Below are 27,545 nucleotides of genomic sequence, written 5' to 3' on the forward strand. Positions count from 1 at the left end.
GAAGGTGGTGTTTGTTAAATGAGTGCCAGGCACTGTGTTGCAGACTCCTCTTTCCATTCACAACTTTGTGTATGGCCTCTCTGGTATGCACTGCGGGAAAGAGCCAAGAGTTCAGATTCAGATGCTACACAGAAGTCTAACACACGCACACACTCATGTACATGTGTGGGCCCACACACAATGCAGAGGGAAGAACACTCTGGGATAAAAATGGAGAGGACACCATGAGATGTAATAGAATGTCAGAAAGTGTCTTTTGTTGAGAAGTAGCTGGCATAGTCCTGACACATAAATTATAACGCCAGAAAGAACCCGACAGGTTCAAGTTTATCATAAGATTGCTTATTAGAAAGAAAGGCATGTGGGCAGTAATTTGAAGCTGGCTAATCCACAACACAAAAGGGCTGTGCGTGGAAAACAGAGTGGCCTTCTTCCTCATGGCAGCAGAATTGTTTCACGCTCTGTTGGTTGGGGTATCTGCAGGCATTTGAGCTCCTCCAGACAGAGGGCTAGCCCATGGCAAAGCCATGCGGTTGTCACCGCTCAAGTATATTTGTGGAATTGACTTCGGACTTGTGGAAGCCCCCCAGGGAGGCCCTGGAGGGTGAGGAGTCCACCACTCATTCAAGGTCCCACCCCAGGCACCACGTCCCTCCTTTGGATACTGCAAGTCTGAGTCATGAGGAGAAGACCGGAGTCAGTTACGGAAAAGCCTAGCAGTTTATTTCCTGATGGCCTAGGGAAGGATGCTTATCTCTTTACACCTTCTCAGGAGGGTCTGCAAGGCCGCTTCAGCTGCCCTCTGGACACTGATACAGGGGTCTTGCCGCAGTTCTTGGAGCCCTGAAATGGAGACAATGGCAAGTCTGGTGAGTGAGGAATGCCCAGGCCCGAGCTGGGCCATGCTATGAGGCTCCCCACTGAGGATCAAGGTGGGCTCAGGCTCACGTGTGGCCCTGAAAAGTAGGATTTGGGAATCACAAACTGAAATAAGGTCAGAGAAGCTCCTGAGCCTGTGATCAAAGAAAACTGGAAAACTGTAGTCTCTTGGGTATGATGACTGCACAGGCATGGAGCTGGGGATCATTTGATGCTCTGGGAAAGGTTTAGGGAGCATCTAGAGAGTTTCTGGGTGAACATGAAGCTTGGAGCAGCATTGCTTTCTCCTTCTCTCAGAATACAGCTGCACACCGGGTGGAAACTGGGGTTGGTACTCACGTGTGTTCAGCTGTTCTCTGTCTAACAACTCTACATATTGGTTGGTCAGATTGAGAACAATGGCATCTAAAATCAATAGGAGAAAAGGGGACTGACTTCATTATAGAGGAAGAGGCCATGCGCTTGGTCAGAGGTTAAGTGGTCTGGCTAGTGAATGAGCAATCCACAACTCCCCCTTCATGCCAGGTGACGCGAGGCTCCTGTGTCTGGTGTCCTGAGTGCCATTTCTGCAATGGCCACTCACTCGATGTGTATTTGACAAAGCTCAAACTATGACTTCCCAGGGAGTGTGCCATTTATTGTCAGGGTTTCAAATGTGTGTAAGATATGGCCCCTGTCTTCAAAAAGTTTACAGCGTTATTGGGGGTCCTATACACAATCTGATGAAAAATCCTCACTCTTTAAAGTGGCCAGCCAGTGGGCCTGTGCACTGTGGGCTTGATCAGTTGGAACAGGCACCATGCTAGGGCTTAGAATTTCATGACAGGAGGGTCCTTAGAGACTCACTCTCTTTCCTCTCTCTTATTTTATAGATCAGACAAAGACATGACACCGACGAGAGAAGTGAATTGTCCAGATTCACACAGCAGAGCCAAGGTGAGTGAGGCACTCACCCCCCGTGCCAAGGCACTTTCCCCTTGTGTTGTGTTGCTGCCAAAGCTCTCAGATTGACCTGAGCCTGGGTGTATTGTTTTATGATAAGAGGTGATACAAAGGAAAACATGTAGGCAGGGGGCAGCAGGCTTGGAGCAAAGACTTGGGGAAAAGAAGGAGCAATGACTTGGGGCCAGAAGAAGAACAAAGAGCCCAGTATGGAGAGTGAGTGTTGCAAAGACAGAAGATACTGTAGGTTTTCATGCACAAAAGAGAACAGGTTTGCTCCTTTCAGGGGAGATGTTGCAAGACAAAATTGTCTTCCTCCCCTCCCTCCTTCTCTCCCTCCTTTCTTCCCTTCCTTCCTTCCTTCCTTCCTTCCTCCCTCCTTTTTTCCCTTCCTCCCTCCCTTCCTCCCTTCCTCCCTCCCTTCCTCCCTTCCTCCCTCCCTTCCTCCCTTCCTCCCTTCCTCCCTCCCTTCCTCCCTTCCTCCCTTTCTCTCTTTCTCTTTCTTTCTTGTCATACCCATTTCTCCAGTTTTCATGTTGGAGCAGCTACAGTCAGAGCACAGCTCTGGGGGCAAAGAGCAGACTCACCTGAGTTGGGGTGTGGCCTGCTCTCACCTGTGAGTTTTACAGCCGAGCTCCTGATCATCTCCCAGCTGCTGCTGAAGAAGGGGAAGGAGTGTGTGTGCAGGATCCACAGAATTTCCTGGTTTTTCTTGGCCTAGAAGAGAAGGGAATTGCAAAGAGGGGAACCAGAAAGGGACCCTTTACAAAAAAACAACATCCTAGAAGCCCTAAGGAGGAAGCTCTAAAGGACAGTGAAACTCACAAAGCCATTGATTACTCTCTCAGCTGTTCCAACCTAAATTGAATTGGAAAGGTAATGGGCTTAGGGGACAAATCAACAAAGGTGTTTCAGGAATCGAGGAGAACAGAGTCCAGCCAGGACTTGGGAACTCTGGCGGGATACCAAGGATATCTGCCGTCCTTCCAAGACACTTCTGCATCTGGCTGGAGCTCCCTTGCCCTGTTGGTTGCCTTTCTGGGATTGGCTGGGACTCTTGCCTGCACTGTTTTCCAGTCAGCGTCGACAGCACACTCACCAGTTTTGCACAGAATTGCCTATAGAAGTCTCGGGCCCTTGGTGGATCCTGACCATCAAGGAGATTATCTAATACCCCGTAGAGTTCCTGGAGACCCAGAAAAGGGATGGAGACCGTCAGGGCATCACGGCAAGCCTGAAAGACAGAGTTTTCTGCATCACAGTCCATAGCACTGGATCCCCTTCCAGAGGGTGAAATGTTTGCTAGTGTTGGGAAAGGAGCAATGTCAGTGACAGGAAGGGCTTCCTAGTCCATACTGGCACTTCCCAAGGGAGGTGTCAAGGGAGGAAGAGCAAAGTCAGGAAGAGATGGAGAGAGAGAGAAGCCAGGAGTGGAGAAGTGGCTTTCTGGGTCACACAGGGCACATGGGCACATCTGGCCACAGGGGAGGAGAAGGGGCAGGTGTCTGTGCAAGGGCCACTTACGGCTCCAACTTTGGGGTTGGGATCCCAGAGGTGGAGGAGGAACGATATCATGCTTTTTTTAATTTCTTCCACAAAAAACATCTTCCACCTTCTTCCTGTTAGGGATGCCAGATTCTCAAATAAGACGATGGCAGTCAGTCTCACATCATCCTGTTCCTGTGGTGACAGACGTGGGTCATGGATGAGTCCCCCTTTCAGGCCATTTCCAGCCAGCACGCCTAGCTCCACCCCCACCCTGCCTGGTGCAGCCTGGTCATAGCCCCAACTGTTCCTTTTCCAGCAGCCCTCTGACCCACAGTCACTACAAGGGTTTCAATGGCCGCCGGCCTGGGGTCTAAGTGATGCTGTAAAACGGGAGACTTGGTCTCTGCCTCTGAGTAGCTAATGGGGACATGTGACCACAGGAATGAGAAGCAGGGAGCAGAAAGCCAGGACAGGGCTCCTGTTTATTTTTTATTTACACAGATCTGCCTGACAGCAGCGTGGGCCTAGAGTTATGGGACCCATAATTTAAATTTCCCAAGACCTAGGACCTTCTCTAAGATCCCAAATACTTTCTAATGGAATTACAGGCCGTTCAGAAATTTGGACTTTGGGTCTCAACGAGAGAGGATAAACAAAAATGCGTTTAGCCTTATTCTTGTGTATGTGGAGTTATGGAACTTCCTTGCTGGGTGTCCTGGATGGCAGGCAATGACCCTAAAAACTGAAGGGTAAGGTGGTGGAGAAAGATGCCCTTCTATGGTCTCTGATGCTTTGCTGATGATATTCAGAGTTCTAACAAACTCTGATGAATCTTCTGGAGAGTTTCCCCCTGACCCAGGTCTAGAAAATTAGTTTAAAAGACCTATGTGGGGGCACAGGGATGAAAGAATGAGTCCCAGGGGGCAGAACATTACTTAGACTAGCGATAAACATGGGCACACAAAAGCATTGCCCAAATGCAAGGGAGGGCAGACAGAGCGGTTAATTTTGATGGCAGATTACATGTGTAAGAGGGCACACAAACAAAGTGCTGTGAAAAAGGAACTTAATAAAGATTTCCCAGAAAAAATAAAGTTGGCCTGTTGCGAAAGGGCCAGAAAATTAAACAAAACTGTGAGATACGACCTCGTATGGTAGAAATGTTCTTTAAATGTACTAGGAATGTGGTCAGGATATAGATTTTTTTAAAGTGTCATTTTTGAGAAGAAAGCAGGTCAATAACAAAGTACCCCAAAGGTATTTACTAAAAAAAAATCTGAATTTTTCAAAACCCATGACCTAATGATAGGTTAAGGAAGAATCAACAGACCGGGAGGATGGAAGAGCAGAATAGAGAAGTGCCAAAGCGTTTCGGGTGCTGGGAGAGACATTGGAGTCCGACGTCCTTGTTCTGAGTTGAGAAGGTGGAGTCACAGAGAGAGGTGATTGCTCAGGGTGACGGTGTGGGAGACAGCAGGAAACTGGGTGGGCCTGGGGCCCGGGGCGGCAGCCATGTTTTCTCTTTTACCATTTCACCAAAGTGCTGCCGTATTCTTAGAAGTCCAGGAAAATATTTAAATATTGAAAAAAAAGAGGGGGAATTTGGAGATTACAAAATTGTATGTTTAATCTATAGAAAATATAGGGGCAAAGTGTCATAAAGTAGAGTTAAATATATTTGCAGAAAGAGAGCATTACTGGAGAATAAATTGCATGTCATTGCTAAGACCCAAGTTTTATCAAACTTTTATGCAAATGCAATAGGAACTGATACCTATTAGGAATGAGAAAGGTCGAATTAAACAACCTGTGCGACTTGAGATTTTATCTTCCACAATAAGACGGAAAAACATTATCTTGCCCTAAATGCCCTTGTGATGATTGGAGGCTCAGATCCAAAACAATTATCATCACTGAAGCAACAACGACTGAGGGGAATCCAGCAAGCAGACGGGCTCTGCAGGGGCGACTTGAGCCCCTTGTTAAAGATCGTCACCAGCTGAATGCGCAATGAAAAAGAAGTAGCCAGACAGGAGCAGGAAGGTCCTTTCCAAGGTCTGGTTTAAGCTAGCACGTGAGGAAACAAGGGACGCTGAAATACACACAACTGGAGAATGATTGACTGTGGGCACACAGCGCAGGCCCGAATCCAGAGGTCTGTGTGGCTAAGAAATTTTGCCAAAGAGTCAGGAAGAAAGGACAAGATTTAAAGGAAGAAATGGAGTGAATGAATTGGAAAAGTGTGGACTTGAGAGGTACTTTTTTCTTTAGGTTCTATTCCATACTTCTCAGGCTTCATTTAGAGATACAATACAGTCACTGGCTTGTACAATACTTAAGTGCTGAAAAATGAGGTTTGTGATGAATAGTGAAGGAAATGAAGACTTTCCAGGCTGGAGACTGGAGGTAAAGAAGTAATTTAATAAAGCCTTAATGTTTCAGAAGGAGGCAGCTAGCAGTCTTCCACCTCCTCTGACAATACAGAAAACAGGTTTGGATCCCAAACACAGAGACTGAAGTTAGACGTGAGGTAGATTTGTACACCATGACAGTGCACACACCAAAACCAAACAATAACACCAAGTTTCCCAGAAGTTCTAAAGGAAAATGGCCTTCCCTGACCCAGGAGCACTGCCTGATATTTTTTGAGATTAGGGCTATGGACTAGATCAGGGGGTCGACAAACTTTTCCCTAAAAGGCCGGACAGGAAATCATTTGGGCTTTGTGGGGCATCTGGTTTCTGTAACAGCTAATCAACCCTGCAGATGAAATGGGAGAGCCGCCATGAACATTATGCAACCAGCGAGCGTGGCTGTGTTCCAAAGAAACTCAATTTACAGGAAGATGCTCTGGGCTAAATTTGGCCCACGAGCTATGGTTCATACTGACTCCTGGATGAAATGAGCCACATAAGGGTTTGGAGTCTTTAAATCTCAGATGTGGAAAAGATAGAGTTAGAGGTGACAGCACCATTCCTGGGCCTCTACTTCTGCATTGAGTGTAACTTACAGTCCTAACTTGTGTTCCCCACAAAGCAAACTTTGACAATGAGGATTTAGGTGTAAGTAATTTATTTGGGAGGTGAGCCCAGGCAGCATAATGAGATAGGGAAGAGACGAAAGCTGTGAAAGGGAACATTGATTGAGTGTGTTACCCATGTAGGAAGGTGGAGCTCAGTCCCGAGGGGTGAGAAAGCTGGGGAGTTTAGCTACAAACTCCTGTTTCTTATCATTTGAGGGTCCTTCCCCTACATCGGGCCCAACATTCTTAGACCCATTATGATTCCTGGGCCAGAGGGTACCCTTAGACAGAGAGACAGACACAGGAAGCCAACAGCCTGCTCAGGAATTGTTCAGGTGACCCCTGGGCAGGTGACCTCAGGGCCAGGACAAGGAATATGGATGAGACACCGATATTGTCTGCTACAAGCACTACCTGAACCTCTTGTGTTCGCTCACTTCTCCGGGGGAGGGAAGGTTCCTGAGCAGGCTCACTTACGTCTTCAAAGAAGGTTCTCGTTTGCAGCACTATTTCTTTGAAGTAGAAGCTCACGTCTCGGTCTGTGAGCAGCTCCAGGATCTTTTTTAGAGCCTTCAAGCTTTCACAGACGACTTCGGTGCGGGCCAGGTGGTACAGACCTCTGATGATAGATTCTAATATTATCTGTTTATGCTTCTTCACCTGTTTTGAAGTAAGCTCCTTTAATCTCAAAAGCTGTCGTATGTGTATCTGGGATAAGGGTAGAAGACCCCAGAGAAGGGGACTGAAGTTCTGTTAGGGTCAGAAGCCCTTCAAATCAAGAGCTACAGTTTTAGCAATTTACTTAGATTTGTGCATAATTCCTTTGCAACCCCAAGGTGTGGCTTAGTCGATAAGTATTTCAAACTCTACTTAAATATACTATTCCCCACCCCCCAAACCCTCCTGTTACCTTGTGGGGGGCTCCAGAAGCTGTGTTGCCGAGCCCCCGGATGGCCATTTGCCTGAGGGTGGCATTGGAGTCCCAGGCACTCTGATCCATCAAGATGAGCACGTTCCGCAGATTCCAGAGCTTCCAGAGGATGGGCTCCTTCATGAGCTGAAATGGAAGCAGTCCTCCCCTTTAGGTGAGGGAGTGGCTTCCCTCGGGAGAGTGCCAGAAGCCTCCTAGCTACAGCTGAAGAGGGGGCGGCCACTGCCCGTCGAGCAGAGGAGGAAGAGACCTCAGGTGGACCAGAAAGTGTTGCAGAAACTAAGCTCTGGATGGGAGCAGCCCACAGGTCAAGGTTACCCCGTGATGAGAAGAGAACCCCTAGTTAAGGAGATGCTTCTAATTAAGCTAAGTGGAAAACACAGGGCGGGGAAAACGGGGGTTTTCGTTCTCTGGATCAACTGGGACTGCCTTTATCCCAGAGTGTGGGGGGCAGTAACAGATGCCTGTTGGTTACTTTTTGTCTTGTCCCTTTTGTATTTATTCTCCACCCTTCTGCGTCCTGGGAGGCTGACTTCTGCAGACCGGAGGGAAGGAAGAGGTTGGGGTGGGTTCTTTTTTTTCTTCCTCTCACTCTCTTCTCAGGGAACCAAGGCCCTGGCCGGTCCCCTGTCTCCCCTGCAAGGTCCCTGAGAGAAACACCCCAGGGGACATCCCCTCGAGCCCACTGAGATGCTGCTGGCCTTGCCTCAGAGAAGAACGCCATGCCAGTGATGCGGTAGTTCTCCGAGGAGGAGGTGAGAGACCAGTGCAGGTGCTCCACCACGGCCAGGATGACTCTGTGTTGCCACACGGCCATGCTCCTAGAAAAAGCAGGCCTCCAGTTGTAGCGGGCACTCTTCTCTTTCTCAGCACCAGAGGCTTGTAGCCTCTCTCTCTCTCTCTCTCAGGAAAATAAATCCTCTAAAAAGGCATGTTCAAGGAAAGAGCACCAAGGCTTCAACTTTAAAATTGCCTATCATGTGCCCAACTTAAGTGTGGTTTGCCCAGAACTGTTCAATATTTTGCTTTTTTTTTTTTTTTTTGAGGGGGTGGTGAGTTCTGGGCTGACCCTACCACCTCTTCCCAAACGCCTTTGCTCCTTCTTCTCTGTTTCTTCTCCTTGACTATATACAAGCTCTCGGTGAGTCAATTGCTCTCAGTGAAGTCGCCTGCACTGCATTTTTTACTCCATTTCTAGTTTTCTCCTTAGTATCCAGTTTGGGATACCTGCGTGTTACCTGGCCAGTGCGCACACTCCGAGGTGGTGGGTGCTGGGGCTGTGGAGCAGCGTCCACACGTTGTCCCCTTCGTCAGACTCTATGGCGAAGCCTCCTCTCACGGCTTGGGCCTGCACGCACTTCAGAGTAGTAGTTGAGAGCCTGCAGGAGCCAGATGGCATCGCAAGAGGAAGTCAGCCCTGCACAGTGCGCTGTGACTTCCCCAGCCCATTCTTCCTCTCCCCACAACACTCCCTCACTACTGCCCGAGGGGATGTGGTGCAAGGAAACGAACAGGCGGCCTGGCCTCACACTTTGTCAGACATCGAGAGGATGTGAGCTGGCAGATAATGTCACTAAACCTCGTCAACCTCTCAGCAGCAAACAAAGCCTTCGGATGGAAAGTGAGCTCCGCGGCACAGTTCACTGATTCTGAAACAGCGCCCCAGAGGTCAGGGTGCATCCTGCAGTGGACAGTGTGTTGCCGTTGGTGGCCAGCCAGTAGCGGTGACGTGGTTGCGTGTGTCTGTGCATGCACACGTGTGTGCACGTGCATGGGGGGAGGGCCCTTCATACCCATGCCATTTTAGTGAAGTTACATGTGCTATTGAAACTACACGGGTTGTGCTAACTGCTATTTAAACTGTCTTTTTAAAAATTCATTTGACCTTGGAATGAAAAGTTATGCAAAAGGGTGGGGAAATAGAGAAATGTAATATTGGAGAAAAATGTATATCTAATAATCCTAAAGCAGCTTTTTGGATAAAAATAGAATATAATTTTAAACTATGAGAAAGCATTGATCCATGGTTTAATTGTTTCTTTTTTTTTCCTTTCTCAATAGTACACAAAATAAAGTTGCTTCCTTCGATGGGCGAAGTCTTAGATTTGCTGAAATATGGTTTTTTATTTTTCTTCTTTCCCTGGTGGCCTTGTGTATTGCAGAATGCCAGCTTTCCTGGAAAGGTCTCAATGAAAGAAAACACAGGAAACAGAGCGGGCCCACTGGGGAAGAAAACACAGCCACTTATTTGACCTGTTACCCCTCTGGGCAATTGCACTGGGTCTTGACTCAGGAAGAATCGCTCCAAGGCTCAGGGACGTCAGAGTGGCAGAGCGTTGCTTTCTCACGGGTAGTTGAGGCCATGCCAGAAGGCGCAGGCCTTGACTCCTGCATCCTGGTTCTGGATCTAGGCCGAGGACAGCTCTGGAGGGCATGCCCGCCCGGCCACTCACCTGCAGGGGTCTGCAATCTGCTGCCGTTCCCCTTGCTGCATCACCCGCCGCCGGAAGCTCAGGGTCGAAGTGGGCATCGTCTGGCCCAGCGTGCAGCTGACCAGCTTTAGGAGCAGAGTGAACAGCTCCGGGTACAGGCCTGTCACAGAGGTGCCTATTGACACGACTTCATGGATGGCACAGGCCACCTGCGGGGAGAAAGGGCCTAGTGGTCAGGCTGGCTCCTTTCCTCCAAGGTCGTCCTCTCACTGGGCCAATCGGCAACTTCGTTTTCTCCCCAGATGACTGCCTCCCGAGTTGACCACCTTCACGGTAAAAACACATAAAAAGCGGGGGGGTGGGGAGTGGGACCTGTTGGGAAACTTGTCAACTTGGACTGTGTATCTCTCTCAGGATTGCCATGTTTGGTGCCTCTACACTCCAGGGGCCACCAGTCATGTAAAACGAAATGTTTCCCAGCAGTGGGGGCTCTCTCAACACAAAAGGCTGCTTCGGATATCTTAAAGACAAATTTGGAAATATAGTGACACAGATTTTCTTTGGGCTGACGAGAAATTTGCTTCTAACAATGGCAGCCACAGAAAACATGACTGCCATGTTTGTCTGTTACAAACTGGAGTTGATTTAAAATCAGGGCATGAGAGGACAAGCATGATGAATGGCATATCACCAAGTTCCAGGTGGGGAGAGTCATGGAGTGGGGCCTGATTCCAGACAGTGACGGGCTGTCCAACTCACTGCGATGGCGTCCATGCCAGCCAGGTCATCTTCTAAGCTGTTCTCCAGCTTGTCTGTCAGGGCTCGCAGGAGTTTGCTGCTGGAGGCCGGGTTCTCCGCCAGAGCCTTCCACAGTGTCTTTGTGTCCCTAGGGCAGCGAGGCAGGGGCTGATAAGGCACAACTCCTTGGAATATGAGCTATTGCCTCTGACTCACTCTAAAACCACGTAATGACTAACCAAAATTTCAAGGGCAGAGGGACATGTCAGCATGCGGGGGGATAATGAGGATGTTTTATTTAACAATCCAGCATTCTGGCCCTGGATTCCTGTCGATGTCCATCAGGACAGAAACCTACAAACAGGTGTGTTCTGGGCAACCAAAAAGAGGAGAAATATTCACTTTTTAATACTTATTCCTATGGTGTATTTAGGAAAAATCTCATTATCATTCAAGGAGCATATATATGAAAACATTACTTGTGATTCAAATTCTAACTGTTAAATTATTATTCAGCCTTGATTTACTCTCTTCCTCTCACACAACAACCCCTTTCTGATGCCTTGCAGAGTGGCCTTTCCTGGGAGAAGGGGCTGGTTTAGTCAGACTCTACCTGTCGAAGGGCAGAGGCTTCTGCAGGAGGCTGGTGACGACGGCCTCCGTGTGGAAGCTGGCCATCTGGGAGATGGCTTCCAGCATGAACTGAAAACTCTCCTCCTTTTGCCTGAGGACCGGCATGTGGTAGTAAATTATGCTCAAGATATCCAACAGCTAAAAAGGAAAAGCCAAAGCGAACACTCAGTTGTCGTTTTCCTTTACGTGAAAGGCTTAGGGCTTCTATGGTCAGCACATTGGTGGTTGATGAATTATACAAACTGTTAAAAATGATAATCAATTCTACACATGGTCTTTCTCTTATTTGGGAGAATTATTGATGAATTGGGTAAGTATTCTTAAACACTTTAGTGACTATTTCGTGAAAGGCTGCTTTATGCCAGGTGTGGTGCCAAGTTGAGCGCTGTGCAAAATTTACCTGAGACAGGTAAGATGTGGCCCTCTCCCAGAAGAAATGGGCAGCCTGATGAAGGCCGTTAGGCATATACTCCAAGGCCTATGCACAAGACAGTGTGTGACAAATGGTATACAAGCAATACACAGGGCTGACAGGGGAATCCAGAAGTAACTGAGGTTACTTTGGAGAGATACCTGGTCTGGGTCTCAAAGGACACGCAGCAATTTCAAAAGGTGAGGTGGAGGTGGTGGCGAGAGGCAGTCTCGTCAGAAAGAATACAGGTGAAGAGGTAAAATCATAAAGTATGAGACCAGGGGGAGCATAGAGGGCTTTTGAGAGTAGTGACACTGTTTTGGATGACACAACAGTGGTGGACACGTGTCATTATGTATTTGTCAACCCCAGGAATGAGCCCTCATGTAAACTATGGACTTTGGGTGCTCATATCCTATGTCGATGCAGGTTCGTCAATTGTGCCTGCGTGGGGTCAGGAGCCGTGGGGGAACTCTGTGCTTTCTGCTCAATTTTGCGGTGAGCTTAAAATGACTCTAAAAGATAAAATCTATACCTTGAGTGTAACATGCTAAACAAAATGTCAGACAGAAAAATTTAAAACCACATAGTTTTACTCATACGTTAGGTATAAAACTGAAAGCAACAAATGAAATAAGAAAAACAAACAAAAACTCATAGACACAGAGAACAAGATGGTGGTGAACAGAGGGAAGGGGATGGGAGGGGTCATAATGGGTAAAAGGGCTAAAATATAGGGTGATGGAAAATGGTTTGACCTTAGGGGTGGGCACACAATGCAATATCCAGATGATGTGTGGTAGAATCGTACGCTTGAAACCTGATAGTCTTATTACCCATTGTCACCTCAATAAATTTAATTTAAAAATAAAATTAAAAAATCTATATAAAAAACAGTATGAGATCATGGGCACAAGCAATTGCAGAAAAGACTCCTGGAGTCGGAGAACGGTCTAGTTTGGAGCGCAGAGAGAATGAACGCATTGAAAGGAAGACCATTTGCTAGCAAAGATGAAGGCAGGTCCTAGAGGCCACCAAAGGCTGCCGTTACGAATTTGGGTGTTGATCTGCGAGAAGCATGGAGTGATATTATACCTTTGGATTGTTGACGTGGAGAAGGGTGTGTCTCTATGGTAAGGTAACTTTGCTTCTAGTAGACATTTCCCTCACTTATTTTGGATAGAAAGTTTTAGGTTAAGCATAACATGATTACTACAGCGTCTCATTTCAATGATTCTTGGAGAAGATTTAAGTCCCTTTTGTATCCTTCTACTTACAGTGTGAGTAACTCTCTATTATGCTAAACACACAAGTTCATGAACATTCTACATTATTAACCTTTGATTCTCCCATGCCTGGCTCAATGCCTGCCAATTGTATGTAGTCAATAAATGTTCCTGAAAAAAAACAAACTGATTGGGAAATAATTAGCACAGAGGTCATTGGAAAAGTCATGCATTAGTGAATTCTTTGACTTAGGGTGGTGACACTGGGCTGTGGGGAGCATATCTTCTTTCTCCCAGTCTCTTGGGATGCCTGCACTGAGTTAAAGAGTCTTTTCCTTCTTACTAATCTTTGAATTGTTTGTATTCTGTTTCTGACTTCAAGAGAGAGAATAGAACACATCCATTTGGAGCTCTTAGCCAAGCTTCCTTAATTGAAATCCTGTTTCAGCTTCCCTCTCCAGCTGGGAAAAAGGATGGAGGACTTTCCCCTCATTCAGTTCCTCACGGACAGCTCCCCTTCCCCCAGAATAGGTTCTAAGGTGTGTGGAAGACCAGCCAGAAGAGTGCCAGTGGCTGTAGAGACAGTCCTGGCTCTCAGTGGCCATCCCAGAGATATTCATATGGCCACTCTCATCCTCGAAGATCTAATAGCCAGTTTCCCATAATCCAAATGCCTCTGGTTCAGAGCTGCTTCCTCTGGCCAACAAACAACAATTTGGAAGGTGTTTATGATTACAGATTAGAGAGGCAACTGAGACAGTGCAAGGCACTCTGTCAACTCTGTCTGCTGCCCATGAAAGGACAAGGTGAGAAGTGACAACCCAGTGGCATTTCAGAAGTGCGGGAATTTGGCTCAGTTGCCCAACGGGCTGTCAGTTTACCTGATCTTCCAAAGCAGCTCCCTGTTCCTTCAGGGCAGTGATCATCCATATGCCACAGGCAGTTGTACACGAGGGGCTGAGGGTCTCCAGGCCATCCAGGATTTCCTCCAGGAACACGACAATTTCTTCACTTGGGATGAGTTTACTAACCATCTGAGAAGGTACCAGAAAAACTCATGTTACCAACCACCGCTCTTCATATCTGGACACGTACAATGTGCTGTTACTCCTTGCTTTAGGATATTGGAGACCAATGGGCTTGGCAAACAGTGAGCATGGGACGGGGGCCTTAGAAACTAGAGAAAATACTCAAAATGGACACACACACATGACCTTTTACCTCTGAGCAAAATTCCCCTGGAGTTGCCTTTTTATCATTGTGCACTTATCCAGTCCCAGGCCTGCTGATGCAATATTCTCTCCAAACTAAGGTTGTAGTACGCTCCACAGGGGAAAATGATGTACAATGTGTACACAGTAATTTATATGTTTCAAAGTACTTCATAAACATTTCACACAGCACAGAAATGAGTCTCACGTCTGCCAAAGACTAGCTAAGATGAACCATTATGAGTCCAGTATTTTGCTCTTCTCTGTCTCAATATTAAGAGTAGTCAATCAAATGTCAAGAAATTAAAAAATTTGCAATTTGGTCTTTACGTACAAAAACTATATAGAATGTTGGTTGATAGCAATGTGTGACTATGGATGTGTGTGGGGGGGAGGGGTGAGTGTATGAAGAGTCAGCAGTTTGAAAGAATTCCAGGAGCATTACTTGGGACTTTAACCAAGTAAGGTGGTCGTAATTACAGGTCTTTTGGTATGAAAACATTCCTATTCACAGCTGACCGTCCCTCCGCCCCCCGGATTAAATGGGCTGATGATGTTTGGCAGGACCACCCTTGAGAGGAACTGAGTTCCTGTTCACGAGCAGTGGCATGTCCTGGCCAGTGTGTGACTTCTCATTGTTCCCAGATCAAAGGGCTAGGCTGGCTTGTCTGTTCTACACTGCACCAAATGCCAAGCTCAGTGACTATCTTTTCTTCTTCTTCTTCTTCTTCTTTTTTTTAAACACATTGTGATGGGTGTTGGTCTAGGAAGAAAGGAAGAAAGGGGATGTATGTCTTTGAGCCCCTATCCTGTGACAGACACGTCCTTAGGCATGTGGCCTATGTTCCCCACTAATCCCCACCTCGCTTCTCTCCCATATTCTGATTCTTTTCTCATTGCCATCGCTGCTGCCTTGTTAGTCCGAGTCACCTAATCTCACACCTAGATTCCTGTAGTCTCCTCCAAAGTCGGCTCACTAATGGCACTCCTGCCAGCCTGTTTTCTGGTGTAAACACAGCAGTTGGACAACACTTCAGAAATAAAAATTTAGCCATTTCCTCCTCACAGAACTATCACTAGCCCATGAAAGGGTGTTGCAAATTAGATAAAGGTGTCCTGTCCTCTATCCTGACTGATTTTGTCGGACTCTCCATTGCCACTTGTGGATAATTGCCATAATGCACACAAATCTACAATGTCTACTTTAGAACAGATGCTGCTGCACATGGGGGTGGCCTGGTGCATTCTTCGCAAGTGGCACAACTACAGGTAGTGGTCCTGACTCTTCTGCTCAAAAGCCTCCACTGGCTTTAGATTTTTTAAAAAATATATTTATTGATTATGCTATTACAGTTGTCCCATTTCCCCCCCCTCACTCCACTCCATCCTGCACACCCCCTCCCTCCTACATTCCCCCCCTATAGTTCATGTCCATGGGACATACATATAAATTCTTTGGCTTCTACATTTCCTATACTATTCTTATCCTCCCCCTATCTATTTTCCACCTATCATTTATGCTACTTATTCTCTGTACCTTTCCCCCTCTCTCCCCCTCCCACTCCCCTGTTGATAACCCTCCATGTGAGCTCCATTTCTGTGGTTCCGTTCCTGTGTGTGTGTGTGTGTGTGTGTGTGTGTGTGTGTGTGGCTTTAGATTTTAATTGCAGTAAAAGCCAGGGTCCTTAACAGGCTTGGCAGGTTCCCGAATTGTCCCTGGGCTATCTCTTGGATCTCATTATCTGCCTCTTTCTCCAACACCAGGTATTTGCACCTGCTGCTTCCCCTCTGCCTGGAGCGTTCTCTTCCACAGGTCTGCACACTTGTCTCTTTCAGAGTGACAGTCCCGGAGGGATCACCCCTTCCTGACGCTACTGTATTTTTCTCAGTGATCCCTACCCGACACGATATCTGTTTGGCGGACTCCATCTACTAGGGTGTAAGCTCGGTGAGGGCAGGCATTTTGTCCTTTTCTGTTCTTAGAGCTTAAAGTCTGGCACATGGCGGGTGCTCAGGGCATATTAGGTGAATAAATGGATGATTGAATAAATGAATGAATTGATCGACTCATCCTCACAACAAGTCTGACAGGTAGTCTAGGAACTTTTATGGAGTAAGGATTCTGAGCTTCAAGCAGTGCACACGGAGTCTACCTGATTGACTCTCATAGTCCTTGTCCCTTCTAGTCCACCCCACTGTCTTCCTCAGCCTGCAGAGGACCACTTGGCTGACCAGGTTTCCCAGACTATGAAATGAGCAGTAGCAGGCATCGACTGGGCGCATGTCAGCCCAGAGCTCACAAACAACAGGTCAAAGGTCTTCTGTTCGGCTTGGATGGCTATACTACTGCCCTTTTTGGTAGTGGGATATACACAACTTACTTACTTGAAAGTCAGCCAGAATCACCTTGACATCCCTTGGCCAGGCCTCCACATCTATTACCTTTGCTATTTTAGAAGAAATCTTGACCTGGACCTGCACATCATCACACTGCAGCCCATCCTGCAAATCCTGCAGCCTTTCCATTTCCAGGCGAATTCCTACAAGCAACAACAGGAGACGTAGGTAAGAGTTCAGAGACCCGCAAGACCTTGAAAAGGCTGGCTGTATTTCGATGCAATGCTAATTCAGCTGTTGGACACCATGGAGACCGTGTGATGAGACAGCGAACATAAGAACAAACATGCACTGAGTAATTTCTACCTGCTGGGCACTGTGTTGAATCCTCACATACAACAACCCCACTTACTACTCTGAGAAATTATCTGAGGTGGACTCTGCTGTTACTGTCCCTATCTTGCAGATGAGAAAGCTGAGGCAGAAAGATGAAGCCATTTGGCCACATGATAGCGAGTAAAAAGTAGGGAGTCAGAGCCGGTACCCTGGTCTGTCTGACACCCTGACGGCGATGCCCGGGCTCCCACTACTGCGCTGTCCTGCCTGCCCTGTCAGCCTTCCTTCCTGTGGTGAGCCACCGTAGGGGGACGGAAAGGTCACGTTTAATAGGAATGTCAGCAACTGCGTAGGTGCTTGTTGATCTCAATTTATAAAAGCAGACCTAAATAGAAATGATTTTCGGTTTGTCATTTGAATATATAGTAATTGTGAGAACTCGCATGTGAATGATTTGGCGGAAGGCCACCTAGCCCAGCAAACACACACAGGCTTGAGAGTCACACAGACTAGAGCTGAAAGCCCAGCCCCATGAGTTCAGCAGTCCAAACTACTGGTACGTTTTAACCTCAGACACCTCATCTCAAACTGACAAAGTAACATCCATGAGTTATGGATGGGCATTTACTTTAGTATCACACTCGATAATTATATCTAGTAGGTGTTTAATATTCATGTTCTTCCTCTCTACTCTGCGTATTTGATCAATCAAGAGAAAGAGTTAAAGTGAATCACAAATTAGGGGATTTCTTGTTAACAAAGAGTATTTGAAGATCTGAATTTTGCATCTTTCAAGGAAATAAAAGAGGCTAAAGGAAGAAGAGGTAGAAAAATAGTGGAATTCAAATTCCTTTCTTCCTCTGAGGTCCCCTCTCTGACACATTTCTTCTCTTACTGAAATGGTGCCTCACTTCCTCAGAAATGGATGAAGTGGGGAGGCAAGGAGAGAGAGAAGGAGAAACAGAGAAGAGGAAGGAGAGAGAGACATATGTACAAGGAGGAAAAACTGAGAACGGTATTTTCTCTTCATTTGTCCCTCACTCACCTTTTATACAGAACAGAGCGATGGTGGAGCTGGCCGCAGCCTGGCGGATAGTGGGCAGGGTGTCGCAGGAGTGGGGAGCCAGGAGGCCCAGGAGTGAGCCGATTTTAAAGTTCCCTGGTGCCTGCAGGAAAAAGGAGTCCCCCAAGGCAAGAGGGGGGCTTGATAATCCCTCTGGATATTCCCAACCCTGGATATTCAGTCCCTTGTTTTCTCCCTGCAGGTCCTTAGAATGAAATCCAGTCTTGGACTTGCCCCTTAAGGGTGGTGAAAAATAATTAAGCAAGTACACAATGACAACTAGATACTGTTCCCAAGTGCTTGCCATCCTCTGATCTTCCCCACCCCCTCGCCCCGCCACCGGGATTGGGAGCCACCTTTCTGGAAAGCGCTCCGGCTGGGACTGGAGACCCATCGTGCATAGGAGTTTTGGATTCCAGGGGCCTCGGTGACCTCTGCTCTTAGCAAGCACAGATGCCTATTCATTCTAGGGGATCACTCACCTCAACATCATTCGTCAGCACTGTTGCGGTGATCTGGAAGGCTCTTTCTCTTTCCCAGTCTTTTTGTGAAACTAGCCACATTCGGAGAAGCTGTTGGTCAAAGAAGAATTGTCCTTTCCTCTGTGTCCTTCCTATGCACTCATTCGCGTCCTCCCGCTCTTGCTGCCACTCTCTCTCAGTCCCACTCTCTCTCTGCCTCATCTGGAGCAGGGGCTCACCTCCTCACAAACTATTTTTAAGTGGACCGGCCCTACATGGGGGGGAGGGTTAGTGGGTCAGACTGGATGTCTCCCTGTGAAGAAGATGAGGTACAGTTTTGAGTGGTGACTTGGCGCACAGACTAGGGGACATGGGGACCAGTTTGAGCCTTACTCACATTGAACATTTCCTGACAGTCCTCTGCTTTCACATTATCCCACATCATGGTCCTCAGCAGCTTTCCAAGAGCATCCATGGACCGTTCGTAGAGAAACTGAAACCGGATGTGAGTGGGAGGGTGAGGTTGGGGAACAAGAGGAAGGTCCCCCTGGGTTCTTCCTTCCACTTGGGCCTCTCCCCACCTACCTTAATGTGCTCCTTGTCCTTGTCTGTCTCACCCTCGTTTCTGAGATTTTCCAGAGGTGGAAGGGGCAGCAGCCTCCGAATGTTCTCTTCAAGAATATTAAGGTGGTCGCTTAGTGAGAGCCGTGGTTTCAATTTACTGAAATGAGAACCACATGGAGGAGTGGGCATTACAATGACAAACAAAACAGGACCCAGTAGAGTCCCCAAGAACTGTCCGTCATGTCTGAAGGGGTCAGATACACCTTCTGACATGTTGGGATGCTGAGGGAGGAGGTGACAGAAGTGGGGAGAGAGCGACTGGGGACATGGAATGAGACTGTGCTAGTGAACATCATCAATATGCCTCGATTATGATTCATCAGAGTTATAAGCAGCTTGCGACTTGCTCTGCATTCCTTAACCCTTTAGTATATGACCTGTGGTAACATGAACCTTTTTGTTTTCGTTATTGCTCGTGTGTGTGTGAGAAGGAGAGAGATTCTGAGTTTGGAGCAGTGTGTTTATCAACTTCGTCTGCCCTCTCAGGCTTCATGTGGAGTCATACATACTAGAAGTTCTTATAAAAGCACAAGTGAGTAAATGATCCCTTCCTCTCTCCCTTTATTTTTTTTAAATATACATGAGGATGCGAACAAACCTGGACATACCTTGGCAAAATGCAAATGTTCAATAAAACATGAACCGTTCCATTTGTTATTAAATAAATGCAAATCAAGACAGCCTAATATGACTTGTCAGTGACCAGATGAGTGAAAAAACAAAGAGACGACACTTGCCTGGCGGGTAGGGTGACACTGGCCCCCCTACAGGGAGGAAAAGTCAGGGGCAGCTGGGATGGCTCTATTGAAAGTGGTGGATGTGCTGATACAGGTGCAGTGGGCTTCTCATCTTTGTTGTCTGGCTGACTTTTTCAAAATCAACTGACCGAGAGATAATTTATACTCAACAAACTACTTCCTTTGAAAGTGTGCAATTAAATGATTTTTATACCCATGGAACAAACATTATAATCAATATAAAATATTCCTATTGCCCCAAGGTTTTCCTTATGCCCCTTGGTATTTCATCGCATCCCAGGCAAACACCGATTTGCTTTCTGTCATCAGACATGGGCTTGTAAGTGTCCTGTCCAAGCGAGGGCCACCACTAGCAACGTGTGGCTGCTGAGCACTTGAGTTGTGGCTAGTCGGAAGACACTCCGCCATTCGAAAACACACTGGATTCTAAATATTTAGTAAGAAAAGTTGTGCAAACTAGCCCATTACTATTTTCTATATTGAATGCATGTTGAAATAATATACTGAATACATTGGATTAAATAAAATAATTGCCAAAATTAATTTGTTTCTTTTTATTCTTTTAAAAGTGGCTACTGGGAAATTTAAAATGACGTATGTGACTGGCATTGTTTTTCTACATCACAACACTGATCTACAGTCTGGTTAATTCTTAACTCACATTCAAGCTTTGTTTATTTGAGCCATCTTCAAATTTTCCTCACTCTGTGAACGTGGCAACCTATGCCCCTCCTCATCTTGCCTCTTCCCACAGCTTAGAGCAATTATGTAGCTGTGATTTGCACCTGTTTTCCCCAATGGGCTCTTACTCTTTCAGGGCAAGGCTGTATTTTGTTTGTTATTGTCTTTTTAGAATCTGGCTTAATGTGTGATACATGAGTAGACCTGGAGGATGTTATTCTAAGTATAGTAAAGAAGGCACGAAACCCCAAATATTGTATGATTCCACTTATGTTAGGTACCTAACTTATAGAATTCATAGAGACAAAAAGTAGAATGGCGGTTTCCAGGGCTGGTGGGAGGTGGGAATGGAAGGTGGTTTAATGGGTGTAGGTTCCACAATGTGATTCTACTGAACGCCCTTGAACCATGTACACTCAAAAATGACTAACGTGATAACCTTTATGTTATGTGTATTTCAACACAGTTAGAACTTTTAAAAAATTTAATGAAAAAAATGATGTTTGTGAAGAATTGGCAATAACTTGGAAAGCTAAAAGGTGAAGTAAGGAAAAAGCAGCATGAAAAAGCATATGCAGAGTAGGATCAGAACTAATCAATACGGAGCACTATACATAAAGACTAGAAGAAAACATATCAAAATGTTGAAAAGAGGGGGAGGAAGTAGGGGTGATTTTATCATTTTTTAAAAAACTTTCTATAGTTTCCAAGTTTTAGCAATGAACTTGTATTTCTTTTACTGCCGGGAGGAAATATTATTTTTAAAATTTACTTAAAACTAGTTTCTGCTTCAGGTTTATTGCTACTAACCAACCAGAATGTGATTAGAGCTTTTGCATTTTTGTTAATGGGAAGATTAAAATTTCCCTGTAGACCTAAACCTAGGAAGAAAAAATTTCCTTTTGCCCAGAAATTTCAGTCTTCATCTATCAACAAATGCAATTCCTCTAAGTAGCTCTTTAGTCTCTGTTGGTCATCAAACGACCAGCCCGTCGGTTCTTTAACTCTGGAAAGAGAAAAGGCCTCTGTTTGCAGGGCCCACTGATGAACTGTGTTCATGTTTGGGAGGGTGCCCTGGAGTCTGCACTGATCCACAAATCCAAAGGACATGGGGAAGGAAATGGTTTTTTTTCAATGAGAATAACAGAAAGTTCTCTACCTGAGGTATCTGATGGCGATTAAGGCTTTCCACCGGACGGGGCTGGCTAAGGAGTCCAGGGGCTCATCCCTGATGAGGTCCTGCCGCACAGACAAGGAGGTGAAATGGTTCAGAGAGGATCGAGCGAGCTTCCAGGTGTAGCTGCAACCTCATGGGACCCTCGGGTGCCCTCGGGCAGAATTACCACAGGGATCTGTTCCTTGGGACTGGCCAGTTAGTTTCACCCATTTTTTAAAAGACAGCTCTGCACCCTCGGGAATGGACTTCTCAGCACCTTGCCCATGTCCTCTCTGCTCACTCACCAGCATGTGACCGAGCAGCTCCTCTTTGTAGGAAAACTTGAACCCCTGGTCCCCGGTGTCCTGGACAGCTATGCCAATCTCAGTGATGCTTCTTGTGAAGCTCATTTGCAGATCCATGTCCTGAAGCACAATGACTCAAGGTCCAGGCCAGCTCATAGGCAGCGCTCCTGGTTTTGTAAGCATGTGACCTGGGCTTGAAATGTGTGCCCAGAAGGAGTGAGAATCTCTGCCCCTATTGCCATCTCTACCTCAGTCTAGGGTGGAAGTTGCAGGGAAGGTGAAAAACACCTCTGCCTCCCAGCCGCCTGACAGACTGAGTTTTCTCTAGAATACTTTCTCTAGAGTATGGTCAAAACTTTTTGACCATAAACCAGAGTAGGGAACAGTTTACAATTCCACCCAGCATCTCCATGAACCATACATATCTCTGTATCTATCTATCTATAAAAGTTTTAGGATACTTCTTGCTATGTGCAATGTACTCTTCTATTTCTCTTTTATTTCACTATAAAAATGTCGCCAGTTGTGATCTATGAAATTAATTCCATGGTATACTGGCGGGTCACAGTGCACAGTTTGCAGTCTAACTTCCAAACCACCTGGAACCAAATAGAACAACCTGTTCGGTCCTAGGTCAGGCTCTGTAATCCTGGCTGCAGAATTGGATTCACCGCTTATATACTGGGATGCTTTCCTCCAGAATCCAATCAAGAGGACATCTATGGGAGCAGAATTTGTGTTCAGATATGTATATTCAAATATTCCACATACCTTGTTCATCACAGACATGCCCAGGACCTGGAAATTCAAAGGCAAAAACACATACTGGAGCAAGCAGTAACAGAGTTCCCACACCCCAGCAGAAGACCCACCCATCAGTCTGAAGGACACAGAGAAACAGTACACCCCATCTCGCCAAAGGGTGGGGTCTGCTCACTTCCTCCCCCATTTTCAAAGTGCGGCTTGTTTGTTGGCAGAAGCTTTCCCTTGGGGGAGTCGTGGCTGCTCTACAGGAGGCAGCGTGAGGATGCCAAGCCGTTGGGTTTCAGGCGTCGCAGTTTGGTAGGAAGGCTTCTGGCTAAATAAATGAGCAGTGAAATCTTCTAAAAGGAAAGTTAATAGAGCAGCTCACATTGGAACTGGATACAGTCAGGTCTGTTACAACGTTTGTGCTGAGAATGCAGATTCGTTGCAGTGAGCTTGGTGTATGGGGGAATACTTGTAGCAATTCTAGGTCACGTTTGCGTATGCACAGTTGTGTCTCACAGTTGTAAGAGCAGAATGTGCCCTACTTGAACCGAGCCATGTAAAAATGCTCACACTCACCCCCTAGCACATCTGCTAGCCGCCTCAGCTTATTGGGTTGTGAGCACTTCCCATCCAAGTCTGCCGTTACAACTGTCTGCCAGACTTCAGGTTACTTTTCTTTGCTACCCTTTCATAATATTTTACAACTTTCACAATTGACTTTTGGTGTTTTTCAAGGAAAAGGGCCATAATTTTTTGTTATATATATTTAATTATTTTTAAAAATTGTTTTAAAGATATTCTTGTTTCTTTTAACATGTCATTGATGGAGTTTTTAAAATGTTATGCCCCTCAACCCATTTCCCTCACAATCCCTGTGGTTTTTCTTGTACTACTTTCTAGTACAGGTGTTGTGTTACAGAAAAAATGATTGTCCCTTGAAAGCGGACAGTCATCTTTACCTAAAACATCTTTATCTCCTTTCTTCTTTTATTTGCATCACAATTTCCCCCAGTGATGGACTGAAAATGAATGTAACATAAAATGTCTTTTTGTTAAATTATGTTTTCCGGTATCATCATCGTGTATCAGATTTTGGGTACGTCAGAATCATCTTCTGAGGAGCATGTTAAAAGTACAGATTCAGTGATCCATCCTGGGAGGCTGTGATTCACTAGGGATCTCTATTTATAACAGACTCCAGATAAAAATTCTCATGCAGCTGAGGCGTCAGAACCACTGCCCTACACCCTCCCACTGGCATAGGCTTATACCTATCCCACGAGCTCCCTGTGACTCCATTCTTATCACATACACACATGAACAGGAGTCCAGAGCACAGATTTATCAAGCAGGTGGCTTCGGGAAGGCACAGAAGAGGAGATAAAGGAGCGTGAGCTACAATCCCTAAAGTCAAGATGCCAACAACCTAATGGGAGAAGCAGATGTGTACCTAATCAATGAAAGCTGCCCAAACCTGGTTGTGGATAAGAATCATTCATAAACCTTTGAAAAACACATGTCATATTTCACCCCAGACCAACCTCCCTAGAAAGCGGCTCTGGGAACCTGTTTCAAACTTGATCCCTAGGTAATTCTTAGGTGGCTAAATTGGTACTAGTTAGCAAAATGGCTGAATTGACAATACATATGAAGCCCTTTATTAAACATCCACAAAGTGCTATGGGGCACAAAAGTGATGGGATGAATTCTAACTCAGTTTGGTGGCTCTGAGTTAGAATCAGAACATCCTTGGCATGTTTGGGGAGTGTCAAGGACAGTTAGGTGGCTGGGATGAGTGTGGAGAGGAAAACAGGACAATGAGGTAGATGGGGTAGCCTGATGAATGACATACCATTAGTAACATTTTAGAGGCTGTTAGAAGCAATTAATACACCAGCTGCCTTAAAGTAGAATGGGAGTAATTGCTTGAAGTTCAAAGGTGAGTAAGGCCACTATGGGTATAGTTGGTTTGGGAGGGCATCACAGGGGTGGCAGGACATAGCAGAGAAACAAATCACCTGATTCCGTTTCATAGTAAACTTCTCTGCTCCCACATGCTCTCATCTCCCGAACACACCAGATCCTGTCTTGACTTTGGCCTGTCCCTTGAGCATGAAGATTCCCAAGGACGGAGCCTCTCCAGGGTTTGGGAACCCCACCTCGGAAACGGAAGCAGCTCTCTTGGTCATTACCTGAGAGCACTGGCCATAAAGGAACAGGACTTGGGATACGATGTCTTGATCAAGCCTGGTGAGGAGCTGAGCCTTGGGAGCGTGGAGGGCCACAGCTCCATAGATGACCATGACATCAGTCTTGCTCAGGCTCTTTTTCCCAGAAAAAAGACCCTGAAGACAAGGAGAGGCATGAAAAACATGGCGGAAGGGGGTTCCTTTCCTCTTTGTCTTTTCCTAATCCTACGGACAAGTACAGCGGTTAAGAAATGAGACTGGGATGAGGAAAATTTGTCTAAAACAGTACTCTTGTTTGTCCAGATTTAAACACCCTGGACTGTGTTGTTGATGGGTCAGGCTTTAACAGAGCTACTTGTGAGGAGGCTTGGGTTTCTTCTTACTCATTAAATTTGTCTCCTTTAGGGGAGGCAGGGCGTACACAATGGGAGCTGTCTGTGAGGCCAGAGCAGCTAGTAGGGACAAACCTAAGCACATATAGAGCTCCTTAGGACCATCAGGGTCAGCATTAGTGACAGAAAATAGAGTAGCCTTGTTTCCCAGCTGGTCATTCTGCGGGGCCTGGGGTCCCGCAGTTCTGACCTGGAATAAAGACCTGAGGACTGGAGTAAATACAATATGACCAAAAGCTTTGGAGAAGAAAATTGTTTTTGTTGTTTTTGTTTACCTTACATCGATTCATGAAACTCTTTTCCCGATCTTGGAATGTTTTAAGAACTTTTAAAACAGTATCCAAGTGGTTCTCAGCACAGTACCCTAAAATAGATGTTACTCCCTAAAATCAGAAAAGATAAGATTTTGAGTTTAACCCTTCACTTATTCAACAAATATTTACTGAGGACCTATTATGTGGCAGGCACTTTTCTAGGTCCTGGGGATGCAAAAGTGAAAAGACACACACCAAACTCCTGTCCTTGTGGAGTATACACCTAAGGGAAATGTCAGGGAAGGGACATTAAATAAACGCAAAATCAGTAAATGGAAATATACAGTGTTTGTATGGTGATAAGTGTGATGGAGAAAACAGAAACAGAAAAAAAGGTGCAGTTGTTGTGGGTTGGGGGAAGTTTGCAATTTAAATACAGTGGCCAGAGAAGGCTTCATTGTGGGGTGACGTGGAACAGAGCCCTGGAATGAGTGAGGGAGCGAGTCATTGGACTCTGGGAAGGAGAGCTCCAAACAGAGAGAAAGTAAGAGCCAAGGCCCTGGGCCCACCGAGGAGGACTGAGTGGATGATCTAGGAGGAGAACAATGCAAGATGAGGTCAAAGCAGAGGTGCAGGCTGGTTCTAGTAGAATCTTCTAGGTAATACTCAAGATTTTAGAGTTTTAGTCTTAGATTGGTGGGGTTTTTGAGCTTGAGTTGACTAACATTTTAAAAGGCTCACTCTGTGGCTGAAACTTTATCTTAAGTGGTTTAGTTTTTGAAAGCTGCAGCTAGCTCCTGTTTGGCACTCTGAGGCTATGTTCCCTCCTCTCCACCTCTCTTGCCCCGGGCTGATTTCAGCACAGTACCTTCATGGTGATTTGTTCACAAATCTTATTTCATTTGTTTTGATTTCATAGCCCTGCTAGAGAACCCAGGGGCTAGACCACTGTTACTATGGTCTCAGCTAGCACCATTCTTAGTCCTCAGGTACCAGGCCACCTAGCCTCCATCACCAGACAACACTCAGAAAAATCCTCAAAGGCTTGTAGCCTGACATTGCTGTGTTCCTTGGTCATGGGCAGAGATATAACCCTCTCTATGTTTTTTTATCTTCTTTGTGTTCTCACCACATAACGCTCTGTGTTTCTCCTCTCCCACTCCATCTCCCTTCTTATCTCCTCCCCAACTTTTCTATGTGCCCTTATCTTTCTGTCATTTAAGTCTGGCAAAACCCAAGCTCTGCAATAATCTGACTCTCCAATTCACCTGTCACCTATGCCCACACCTGGTCTTCTGGATGCTACTGAAAAAAAGGTGATACCACAGAGACAGTTGGCGGCGGGAGAAGGTGATTGCAGCCCCAGCAGGGCCCTCAGATCTGCACGAATCCCCAACTGTCTTCCCATAGTTCAATGCCTCTCTCCAGTTTCTCATAGCAATTCTCAATTTCAAATCTTTTCTTCATCTGAAACTGCTCACCAGAAGCATCCTATTGTCCCTTGTTTTACTTTGGGGAACCAGAGGAGGATAGCTAGTATACTGAAGCCAAGATTTGAGTCCAGCTAGTCTGACACGCTATAACTGAAGTCTGGTGTTACGTGAGTGAGAGGCATGCTTAGGAGCCGGAAAGTCAGCAGGCCACAGGATTACGAAAGCCATGTGCTAACACGCTCCCCATTCAGAGATCACTTACTAAGTGACCCAAGTGTGTGGGACACTCTAAAACCTGAAGTGAAGTTAAGCAGAAAAGGAATTAAAGAAGCTCAAATGGATGTCATAAAGTTTGTCTTTTAAAGTTTGTAAACTCCTCAGACCTAGAATGAGAGCCGTACTGCATGCTTATATCTAAAATAAACTTTCTTCTAATCAACAAAAGAAAAAAGCAAACAAAATATAACCAGAGACATTGAAATTAAGAACAATGTAACAATGGCCAGAGGGGAGGGGGAGGGGATAGTGGGGAGAGGGGTCTACAGGAGCTGCTATAAAGGACACAAGGACAAAATCAGGGGGGAGGGTAGAGGTGGGGGTGGGGAGGTGGGACTGGCTGGGGTTGGGTGGAAAGATGTGGAGAAAATGCAGACAATTGTAACTGAATAAAAATTTTAAAAAATTAAATAAAACTAAAAAAATAAATAAATAAAATAAAATAAACTTTCTTTATTTCCTAGCTTATAGCAGAAGTAAAACAGCAACCAGGGTAGGGAAGATGGTGTTAGCAATAATAGTGAGGGCAATAATGGATAAGTAAATATCTGACTAGGACAAAAGAAATAATAGCAAGTAAAAAAGCAATTTCAAAAGTTTAGTGAGTCTAGTGGTA

The 27,545-nt window shown here is 45.9% G+C and overlaps 1 protein-coding gene across 1 annotated transcript in view; it reads right to left on the reverse strand.

Moving 5' to 3' along the window:
- Positions 1–311: 311 nt before the first annotated feature.
- Positions 312–27,545, reverse strand: part of MROH2B (maestro heat like repeat family member 2B) — a 61,495-nt gene continuing 34,261 nt past the window's right edge. Inside the window, exons 20-42 of the mRNA XM_053918306.1 lie at positions 25,242–25,349; positions 24,578–24,730; positions 22,407–22,433; positions 21,636–21,755; positions 21,334–21,413; positions 18,697–18,832; positions 18,509–18,604; positions 18,133–18,222; positions 17,633–17,753; positions 16,357–16,454; positions 13,585–13,737; positions 11,046–11,203; positions 10,454–10,580; positions 9,716–9,903; positions 8,501–8,641; positions 7,969–8,083; positions 7,242–7,388; positions 6,809–6,991; positions 3,346–3,501; positions 2,921–3,055; positions 2,436–2,538; positions 1,219–1,284; positions 312–843 (exon numbers count right to left, since the gene is read on the reverse strand). Of these exons, the coding sequence (XP_053774281.1) occupies positions 737–843; positions 1,219–1,284; positions 2,436–2,538; positions 2,921–3,055; positions 3,346–3,501; positions 6,809–6,991; positions 7,242–7,388; positions 7,969–8,083; positions 8,501–8,641; positions 9,716–9,903; positions 10,454–10,580; positions 11,046–11,203; positions 13,585–13,737; positions 16,357–16,454; positions 17,633–17,753; positions 18,133–18,222; positions 18,509–18,604; positions 18,697–18,832; positions 21,334–21,413; positions 21,636–21,755; positions 22,407–22,433; positions 24,578–24,730; positions 25,242–25,349 (2,808 nt within the window). The 3' untranslated portion in view covers positions 312–736. The remainder of the gene's footprint in view (positions 844–1,218; positions 1,285–2,435; positions 2,539–2,920; positions 3,056–3,345; positions 3,502–6,808; positions 6,992–7,241; positions 7,389–7,968; positions 8,084–8,500; positions 8,642–9,715; positions 9,904–10,453; positions 10,581–11,045; positions 11,204–13,584; positions 13,738–16,356; positions 16,455–17,632; positions 17,754–18,132; positions 18,223–18,508; positions 18,605–18,696; positions 18,833–21,333; positions 21,414–21,635; positions 21,756–22,406; positions 22,434–24,577; positions 24,731–25,241; positions 25,350–27,545) is intronic.

This window comes from Desmodus rotundus, chromosome 1, assembly GCF_022682495.2.
Source record: "Desmodus rotundus isolate HL8 chromosome 1, HLdesRot8A.1, whole genome shotgun sequence".
Lineage (NCBI taxonomy): Eukaryota > Metazoa > Chordata > Mammalia > Chiroptera > Phyllostomidae > Desmodus > Desmodus rotundus.